Source organism: Stegastes partitus, unplaced genomic scaffold, assembly GCF_000690725.1.
Source record: "Stegastes partitus isolate 25-593 unplaced genomic scaffold, Stegastes_partitus-1.0.2 Scaffold120, whole genome shotgun sequence".
Taxonomy (NCBI): Eukaryota; Metazoa; Chordata; class Actinopteri; family Pomacentridae; genus Stegastes; species Stegastes partitus.
Genome location: NW_007577851.1, coordinates 685,379 through 695,816, shown reverse-complemented (window position 1 = coordinate 695,816; position 10,438 = coordinate 685,379). Strand labels below are relative to the sequence as shown.

Genomic DNA, 10,438 nt, shown 5'->3' with positions numbered 1-10,438 from the left:
GCATCAGTTACCATGGAGACCTAGCTCCGCAGCATCAGTTACCATGGAGACCTAGCAGGTAAAAAGAGAGACACCTATGTGACACTGAAAACTCTGACTTTAGGCTCAGCAGACCTCGTTAACCCACTAATGTCATATTGCAGAACTCAGGAATGTAGAGATGACAACGTATAAACCACCTCTGACTGACCAATCAGCTCTCTGGAAAGTATCACCATCTCCCTGCAGAGCTCCGTGAGCACACAGTGACAGATTAAATGAAGGAATAGAGTAAAAAATGACTGTTATGAGTTAATTCAGGGTTTCTGAACCTGCTCTGAGCAGGTCAGCAGCTACAGTCACTCAGAGCTCTGGACTTTTACGTCCTCTACAAGCTGATCGATTGATTGAACACCAATGTGTTGTTTTGCTGACTGCAGACCCGACAGCTCTGCTGACGCTTCAGCCTTTGGTGGCTGCAGGAACTTGGACTCGTTATCGGTGAACTCTTATCATCTGAAAATGACAGAAGGTCAGTGGAAGCGTCACCGACAGCTGATCTATTGATCGCTGATCGCACTGAGCTCTCTGGGGGAAAGTTATAGAGTCACCCATTCACACCATTACCACACAAAAACTTAAAATCGCAAAAATAAGACTCCAAATCGCCTCAGATTCGCTCTAAACTCTTACATGTGAGAGAAACAAACTAAGCTGGAGGGTCACTGACTCCACTGCTGCAGCTGATCAATAATCGATCACTGTAAGCTCTCACCGGAGTGCCCATCATGGTGTAGGACTTCCCCGAGCCGGTCTGACCGTAGGCGAACACGCAGGCGTTGTAGCCCTCGAAAGCCGCCTTCAGCACGTCGGAGCCCAGGTCTTTGAACACCTGCGAGTCAAAGGAGAAGATGAGGGTTTGATTCTTCTGTTTACTGATCACAAACCTCACATCAGGATCAGAGTCGGTACTGACGGGGTCACGACAGAGTTTAACCACCAAAATGATCCCAGATTCACTTTGGACTTTTTTGTTTTTAAATGTCCTAAATGACATTAAACTTCTCTACAATTACAAAAAATAATCCAAAACTATATTTAAAAAACTAAAGCCCTGAAACTGTGGAATGAAAAAGTAAACGATGGATTTAGTCCTTCGTCACTGACGTTCGGATTCTCTTTTACCTTTTCCTGAGAGACGAAGGCGGAGCTCTTACAGTCCGTCGAGTCGTACGAGAAGTCGTACGTGAAGGTTTTGGTTCGATCCCTCGTCACCTCTCCTGCGATGCCGTCGGGGAGCTGAACCAATCAGAAGACAGGATTTAATTAAACTTAAGATGAGGCTGATAGGCTGGTAAATACACAAGTGAACAACATTCAATCGAGTTCCAGACCTCTAAAAGCAGTCTTCACACCTCTACAAGTAGTCCTCAGACATCTACAACTAGTTTAATCCTCCACAACTAGTCCTCAGACCTACTCTGACACGTTATGACTTAGTTTGGAGTCGACGCCCAGTAAACGGTGAGTAAAGGTTAAAGAAGTCTGACCTAACACCCACATCAGGTCGGACCAGTTAAAGTTGTGAAAACGTGGGGGTGTTGAGAGCGGATCGACCAACTGATCCACCAGAACACCTGCAGAACACCTGCAGAACATCTAGACAACACCTGGAGAACACAGCCTCAGGGGAACAAGAACAGACAGACGTACCTTGAGGTTGGTGATGGAGGTTTTGGTTCCTTCCATCTTGATGATGCATTTTGCAGTCAGGTCCTTCTCCCTGTCAAACACCACAATTAAACCGTTGAGTTTTCGGTTTGCCTGAACAGAAACACAGAATTCATCCTCCTGCAACAGACACTCATTAAACTTTACAGGATCCTGGATCACACTGTTTATCCAGATGTACACTGTGGTCGTCCTCATGTCCCTGAAGCTCCACAACGCAGGTGGAGAGAACAAAGTGAGGACAGAGACAGCAGACATACGAGTGTTCGACTGAACATGATGCAGCGTCCAGCTCCATGATGAACATCCTCAGTCCTCCCTGTGAAGATCCTGCATCCACAGACAAACCTGATCACCGACACTTCAACCGACAGAAACACCACAGTCTGTATTCACAGAGAAGAAGATCTGCTTGTCTTCTGACTCAGCACCTTTCAGTGACAGAAAACCTTCGAATGGCCACAGAACCGGCGTGAACATTTCCTGGTTGCTCAGAACTACCGGGTCCAAAGCAGCTGAATGATCGTTAAAGTGCACAAGTTACAGTTTTAAATTTATATTTCACTCAAAACACTACTTCTGTCCAAATACCTGCAGCTTTAAAGTAAAGTCCACCCGAACAGAACTTTTTATGAAATGAGTCAAGATTTAAAAGGTTTATCCAGCTCGGAACTGGACATAGTTCTAACATGTGGTCACCCTGTCATCTGGTACCAGAACCAGGGAACATGTGGTCACCGTGATATCTGGTACCAGAACCAGATGACATGTGGTCACCCTGTCATCTGGTACCAGCACCAGATGACATGTGGTCACCGTGATATCTGGTACCAGAACCAGATGACACGTGGTCACCCTGTCATCTGGTACCAGCACCAGGGAACATGTGGTCACCCTGTTATCTGGTACCAGAACCAGGGAACATGTGGTCACCCTGTTATCTGGTACCAGCACCAGGGAACATGTGGTCACCCTGTTATCTGGTACCAGAACCAGATGATGAAAGCGCAGGTCCACTGCAGTCCTGAACACCCTGACTGCTCTGACTCCACCAGGCTTCAGGGCCACGGCCTGCCCGGTCACTCAGGAGGGACTGCTATGGTTGGTTAGTTAGTTAGTTAGTTAGTTAGTTAGTTAGTTAGTTAGTTAGTTAGCTGTAATCTCTGCAGGAAGTCTCAGGCTCATCCAGGTGAGCAGAGCCTGTGTTTGAGTCACTGAGTAACACCTGCTGTTACTCACAAGCCATGAAACCCACAGAGCACCACCACACCACACGGAGGTCTGGTACCGGTCCATTTGAGTCCCATAGAGCCGCAGACTAACAGCCGTCACGGTTCCGGAGGACCCGCTCACCCTCCGGTCGAGGTGTCTGAACCTTCCCCCGTCTGTCGGAGCAGTTAGCGGCACAGAATGACGGTAAAGTCGCTCTAACATGACGGTAACCGACAACCCACCGCGTCGCTGTCCGTAACTCACCGCCTGTTCATGGGTCTGACCCGCACAGCCACCCGAACCGATGCCATCGCACATCCCGCTGCGGTCCGTCCGTTCCCGGTCAGCTAGCTTCACAGCTAATTAGCCAGCGGGCTAACGAGCGAGCAGCGGGAGAAAGAGGGCAAAAGTCGCGGAGATAACCGGCAGCCTGACGAAACACGGACTGAACACAGCACACAGATCCGGAGCGAGGAGAGGGGAGGGCCGCCGGCGGTATCAGGGTCCGCTGACACCGCGTCGCTGTCCCGGCGTGAACCGGCTCACATCCATGGACACCGGTCAGCAGCCCGCTAGCCTGTTAGCCTGTTAGCTCTGGACGGCCAATAGAGGGAATATAAACATTACGTTTACGGAAGTCAGGAGCAGGTGTTGCTGATATCATACATCCATGTATACAGACTAGGCGTATTTCAATATAAACTTAAGACGTGTTGTTAACAGTTGTAGTCGCAGAAAAATAAGAATCGTGTTACGAATTAAAAATACTGAGATTTAGACCCTACGATATAATCATCGTTGGAGATTGACCCAACTAATTTAAATACTAAAAGCCAAAATCTTACAACATTATTATTAATAGAGATTAACCTAACTAGTCTAAACATTTTAGCCAATAAACTCCACTACACTATATTATATACTATATTATCAATTACATAAATGAGCCTGACTAATGCAGAACTACAGTGATGACTCTATTAAAATATACATGAACGCCTATTTTAAGTTGTCCGGAGGTGCTGGATCGGCTCCGGCCCCCGACCCCAGTGAGGATTAGGCGGTGTATAGATGATGGATGAATAATGTAATAAATGAATAAAGGTTGGTGAATGAATGAATGAAACACTGCCTGTAGTTCTCCTCCCGGCCTGCTGGGGGCGGCAGCGGCCAGAGCCGGTCAAAGCAGCAGCAGCCGGCGGCAGTCAGCGGTTCCTGTTGGTTCCTGTTGTACATGAGCGGAGACCAGGTGAGTTTTATTTTCTTGTAACTTCTTCCAGCTCTCACAGGTTCACAGCCAGACTGAGCAGCGGACAGCGACGCGGTAAACCCGTGAGCCGACGCGTTCACCGGGAGTCTGTCCGCTTTAGGAAGCAACAGAAAGCCTGGAAGCTAACAGCTAAGCTAACGTTATGAATGGACGTAGCTAGCCAACGTGAAGTTAACGTATGCTAACATTAGCTCACGCTGAGCAACTGTTAGATGCACTTTAAATAAAATACGATCCTCAGCTTTAATCATTGTTCTAACAACGCTGGGAGTTTTAGAGCCTTTTTACTAACCGGAGCAAATGATCCAGCGGTAGAGAAGTACTTTTATGTTTTACTCAAGTACAGAAGTAATCAGGTCTTTTATTCAGTACTGTACAGTTTTAAAAGAAAAGTACTCGGTATGTAAAATAAATGTTAATACTGTATTATTATTGGATAGTAAAGGAAACTATAAGAGTGATTAAAAAAAAACAAGACTGATTTGGTTCAAAGTTGAAGGAGAGTGAATTTTAATGATGTTAAACTGACTGGAGACGCTTTGAACATTAAATGCTCTGAAACTACACTTAAAATTGTAAAAGCTGTATTCTATTGTAAAGCAAAAAGGTTGGATTTCACTGCAGCTTTGCATTTTAGACCCGATAACTTAAGATAAACCTTAATTAATATAATATAATAGTGATGATGCACAGAGTCTTCAGTGAGTAGAGAATACGGATGCTGTAGAGATAACTGGTCCTATGCAGAGACTTGCAGATGTAGAACATGCTGATAATGCTCAGGTTTGAATGCGTGCTGTGATATGAATAGATATTCCAGATTATAGAGGCTGATGCAGACGGCTGTAGAGGGGCTAGAGGGTTGTTCACAGTTTCTAATGTGTGAAACCTTTAGTCTGTTTCTGTTTTGTGTGAAGATCACATGACACCACTGTGAAGACGTGCCCGTCTACGTACAGTCCACAGTTTCTCCTCCTGCAGCATCACAGCCCGGTGCTGGTTTGTTCAGACTTCTGCTTGGTCCAGATTTATGAAAAGGTTTTTGCATCCGGAGGCTCTGAGTTCTGCAGTCGGTGGAGGATGGTTGAGTTTCTGTGACAAGTAAACCTGACAAATGCATTTCAGCCTCTGACGAAGTTAAACCTGAGCTCCTGTTGCTCTGTCCAGACTCCACCATGGATATCCGACCAAACCACACCATTTACATCAACAACATCAACGACAAAGTCAAGAAAGAAGGTCAGTGTGAATGAATGAAGCTAAATGATCAAAATAAACACACAAGATTAACAGTTTAAGCTTTTTAAAAAAAATAAAAAATTCTTGGTTTTATTTTTGCACATTTTTGCACTTTTTTTTAATTTCAAAAGCGTCAGATTTTTTTGAGGATTGTTGTTCGACATAACCGTAGAGCTGATTATAGCTGCAGCTAACGGTTGATTTTATGCAGGAAATGATATGTGCGTTATCTTCTGGATGAACTGATCGGCTGTTTGGTGTCTAAAATAGTAAAAAATGTGGATCAGAGTTTCCTCAAATGTCTTGTTCTGTCCAAAGAGCTTCAGTTTTCTGCTCAGAGGAGAGAAACCAGAAAACATTCACACGTTCATTCATTGTTGCTGCTCATGACGCTGTTTTAGACTCTTTGAAGTTGTGACGAGTATTTTCAGTTTTCTGATGTTTTCCGACCAAACGATGAGTCCGTTAGCCGAGAAAGATTAAATCATAACGATGGTAATGCTGAGCGTGTATCAGGAATGTTGTCTGCTGTGTTTGACTTAAATTTGTACGTTTTTATTTCATATTTTCTTGTTGTTTGTTTTTAATCTTAAACTAGTTTTATTTGTTGGTTTGAGTAAAATTTGAAGTTAAATCCGTCTATTCTGTGATTTCAGCTCCTTCAGAGTGAATATTTTCTGGTTTCTTTCCTCTGTGACAGTAAACTGAACATCTTTGGACTGAACAGAAACTCTGATCCACAAACCAATCTTTGGACAAAGTGTGTGTCATTGAACTATTTTTATTTCTTCATTTTTTAAAATAATTTTGGTCAAATTTCCAGTCAGTTAAGACAAGTTGTGTCATTGTGAACTCTTTGTGCGTCATTTAGAATCATTTGTGAATAATTTTGGACCATTCTGTCTTTTTGGGAGGATTTTGAAACCCTGAACCACATTTTAGAGCCACTGATCCAGAAAACACTCGCTCCCTTCAGCGGACAGTAGAAGTCACGGTTTAACTCGTCCTCCTGTTCGTCCTGCAGAGCTCAAGCGTTCGCTCTACGCGCTCTTCTCCCAGTTCGGCCAGATCATCGACATCGTGGCCATGAAGACGATGAAGATGAGGGGGCAGGCCTTCGTCGTCTTCAAGGAGCTCGCCGCCGCCACCAACGCGCTGCGGCAGCTGCAGGGCTTCCCCTTCTACAACAAACCCATGGTAGGTATGGCGACGGCCCGTCCTGCGGCGCCGGCCCGGGCCTCGCCTCGCTAACGTCCCGCTGTTTTTCAGAGGATCCAGTACGCAAAGACCGACTCCGAGGTCATCGCCAAGGTGAAGGGCACGTACGGCGACAAGGAGAAGAAGAAGGAGAAGAAGAAGAAGGCTCAGGAGCCGGCAGCTAATGTCACCAAGAAGCCCGCCCTGGTGAGTTTTAGTTTCCCAGATCCAGCGTCAGTTTGTGACGGTGCCGCTTTAAGTTTCTGTTCCTTCACTCGTTTGTTCGTACGGTTTCATTTTCTCATTTAAAGGCGCCGCCTGGTTCTGACTCTGTTTCACTGCGTAGGAAAAGGTTCTGCTGTAGAAATGTTGAGTTTCTGTAAAAGCTGCTTTTTTCACTGACGACCAAAACCAGCTGAAAGTCCAAACGCTGTGCCGCGGCCGGATTCTGACCGTCTGTTTAAAATCCACCAAATCTGAGGAGGTTCCCCCCGACCTCCTCTCTGTGAGACATCCCATAATACTGATGCTACCAGCTGCTGGCAGAGGACATGAACAGAACCAGGTCCAGTGTTCAGACTGAGACACCTGGATAGATGTAGAGCTGATCTGGGGTCGGGTTCTACCAGAACCCAGATGTGTTCTCCATCAAATATTGGTCAAGTTACATGAAAGTGACACAGAATTTCAAAACGACATGAAAATGATCTAGAACGAATCAAAACCTGTTGAAAATGACTCAAACAGTTCAGTGTTACATGAACATGATCCAACATGAGACTAAATTGTCCTGAATTACTCAGCATGCATCACGGTGACAGCTGGATGGATGTCAAACTGATGTGGTCGCAGTTTTTAAACAAAGCTTAAATGTGTTTTTCATCCATCAACAATCGTTCAAAATGACGGTTATCTATCCAAAGTGACTCACGAATTGTTGAAGATGACGTGAAAGTTGTCCAACATTCCTAAAAAAAAAACTTTTGGATGTTTGTCAAAAATGTTTTCTAAAAGACTCCAGACGTCCAGAATGACGTAAAAACATCCAGCGAGACTTGAACATGGTCCAAAATGAGTCAAACATCCAGTGTTCAGACGGAGACACCTGGATGGATGTAGAACTGATCTGGTGTCAGGTTCTAGCAGAACCCAGATGTGTTCTTCCTCCTAAATGTCATGTGTCTATCTGCTGTACTGATGAAGTTCTGAGGCTCAGAAATGATGGAAAAAGTCCATTAAGGTGATAAACCTGGACCCTCCTCATGAAGAACCAGCTGGTTCTGAGTCTTTACGGGTTGATCTTCACACCTTTAAATGTCTCGTTTAAATGAATTCTGTCGCTCTAATCTGTCACAACCAGATTTTAAACTCGTGTCTAGCTCAGGACTCGGTTTGTTCCAGTCCGTCTTCAGGCGTGTCGTAGGAGATGTTTTGAGCCAGCGATGGCGTTTGTTCTTTTTTCCGATCGCTTTGTCATCGATTATTTATTTGATGCTATAAAAGCCTTGACAGCTGCAGACGTCTGTTCAGAACCTGGACAGAAGAAGAAGGAAGCAAAGTTCCTTTCCTTCATGTCTGTGAGGTTGCCTCCTAACACGATTAAATGTGAACTCAGCAGCATGTAAAAATGAGAACAAACAGTGATTAACGATGGACATGAAGGTTGTTTGCGGTCTAACGTGGCAGCGTTCTGGGGAGGAGCTGAGCCGTATTTCACAGGGAAACCTTGAGCCTTCTGCAGAAGTTCTGCGTCATCGGCCGGCGTAGGAACCAGCTGAGCATCCGTCGCTGAGCTCTGCTGTCGCCTCGCAGCAGGATGCAATAAACACTGAGCAGCAGAAACAGGAAGAAATGTTTTTAACCCTTTATTTTGTCGTCGACGTGTTGGCTGTAAATCTGTGCGTTCAGAGGCAGCAGCTTCTCTGGACGTTGACTCAGGAGGCTGTGGAGCTCAGGTGAAAACACCTGGTCGGTCCTTCATCGTGACGTTAATGAGGCAGCTTTAGAACCCAACGTCTGACCCGGTTCACTGGGTCCAACCTTCCCCCAGCTGGTGGGAACAAATCGTGAGCACGTTTAATATATAACAACAAAGGTTTGAGCCTCTTTTTCGTCCTCATGAATGCAGCTTTACACAGAAGTGAGGTAGACGGTCGCTCACTGAGTTTATGGAGCAGCTTTCCTCCAGCGATGTTGTGTCCACGCTGACCCGGATCTGATCCGTCGCTGATCGCAGTCAGATGATCCAGCTCCTCCTTTCACTGCTCAAACTCTGGACCTGACTCTGCAGGAAACACAAGATCCTCCTCTTTATACCGATTGTTCAGTGGAATTAAAATGATCGGGGCTGACTGATGACTGGATCTGATGTTCAGCATCAGTATAAACGGATTCTTGGTCAAATAAATGAAGCTCCGCCTTGTTCCTGTTTACAGCAGATTCAAAGTCAGAGATGCTTCGTTCCTCCATGACTCCATCATCCTGGTTTTATTCTGAACTCCTTCAGTGTCTGTAGCTTTAAATGAGCTGCTGTTGGCCCTGCCCCCTGCTGCTGTTGGTCCCGCCCCCTTCAGGAAGAAGACTGACTGACAGATGAATGAGTGACAGCAGGACTTTGTATCCTCTGACTTCCTCTCTGAGGATCATCTCACAGTAAATCTGAGGGAACTCTCAGCTCCTGGTGGTTCTGAACTCCTGCGTTTGGTGAGTTTGTCAGACGGCGTCATAAAATCAGGTTTAGATGAAGTGATGCTGGTTAAGTTTAGATTAAACAATGAACCACCCGGTCCTGATTTACTGGTTTAGTTAAAGTTCCCACAGAGCTCTGACCATCAAAGCTAACGTTAGCCACATTAGCTACACAGCGTGCTAACACTGAGGAGTCTCCTGTAGTTGTGAGGACCACCGGGGATCCACTGGCGGTGCATGAAGACTCGTCTGTTAACTCTTGCAGCCACTTGAGGCAGTTGCTCTCTCTGATTGGTTGCACTTAAGTTCCACAGAAACCATCTGCCTAGTAAACGGGGTGAAACATTCTGGGGTACTGGGCCCATACTGGACCCATACTGGACCCATACTGGGCCCACACTGGACCCATACTGGACCCATACTGGGAGGGTCTTCGTCAGAGAGCTGGACCTCCTGTTTCTAACTCGTCAGGGTGAAGGTAAACATCACAGCTGTTAACTTCCTTTCTTTTTTTTTTCTTGCAGGGATCAGCTCCGGCGGTGCACTCACCTGCAGTACAGGTAAGACGCTCTGCTGTGTCTGTGGTTCCTGTTCAAAGTGTTCTAACCCCGACAGACGACATGAGCTCAGCCTCCAGCTGACAGGAACCCTGTGAACCCGAGCAGCAGTTCTGTCACCGTGACTCCGTCAGAAGCCGGTTGGTTCGTCCAGAGTTACCCAACAAGTCACAAACGTCAGCCAGAGTTACTCAGCATGTGTTAAAAATGACACGAAACTTGTCCAAAGAGGATCAGAATCGGTCCAGATTCAGAACATTTCTTTGTTTATCTGAAAGAAGGTCAAACCTCTCTGGTGGCAGCTGGAAGAAACGCTGAGAGCTGCTGGTTCAGCTCAGAAACTGATCAAAGCTTCATGAACACCTGGAAGAGTTTCGCTCAGAATCGTCCAGAATCGCTTCAGTGTTTTGATGTGACCAACGAGTTGTCCAAACTCTGTGAAACTGTACATTTGAGATTTGTTCAGAGATGATTCAGGATGTGCCTAAATGACTCGGGCTCACAGCTTTCTGTCACAGCCGAGGAAAGAACCAGAAAATAATCACATTGAAGAAGCTGAAATCAC

At 45.8% G+C, this 10,438-nt stretch overlaps 2 protein-coding genes across 4 annotated transcripts in view; one reads left to right on the top strand and one right to left on the bottom strand.

Moving 5' to 3' along the window:
* The window catches only part of kif16ba (kinesin family member 16Ba), a 27,681-nt gene extending 24,121 nt beyond the window's left edge, over positions 1-3,560 (bottom strand). For all 3 annotated transcript variants that reach the window (XM_008278335.1, XM_008278336.1, XM_008278337.1), the window contains exons 1-4: positions 3,187-3,560; positions 1,693-1,762; positions 1,165-1,278; positions 755-871 (exon numbers count right to left, since the gene is read on the bottom strand). In XM_008278335.1, the coding sequence (XP_008276557.1) occupies positions 755-871; positions 1,165-1,278; positions 1,693-1,762; positions 3,187-3,233 (348 nt within the window). In that variant the 5' untranslated portion in view covers positions 3,234-3,560. The remainder of the gene's footprint in view (positions 1-754; positions 872-1,164; positions 1,279-1,692; positions 1,763-3,186) is intronic.
* A 1,208-nt stretch (positions 3,561-4,768) lies between these two features.
* snrpb2 (small nuclear ribonucleoprotein polypeptide B2) overlaps positions 4,769-10,438 on the top strand; it is a 7,301-nt gene continuing 1,631 nt past the window's right edge. Inside the window, exons 1-4 of the mRNA XM_008278348.1 lie at positions 4,769-5,431; positions 6,456-6,628; positions 6,701-6,835; positions 9,841-9,952. Coding sequence (XP_008276570.1) covers positions 5,368-5,431; positions 6,456-6,628; positions 6,701-6,835; positions 9,841-9,952 — 484 coding nt within the window. The 5' untranslated portion in view covers positions 4,769-5,367. The remainder of the gene's footprint in view (positions 5,432-6,455; positions 6,629-6,700; positions 6,836-9,840; positions 9,953-10,438) is intronic.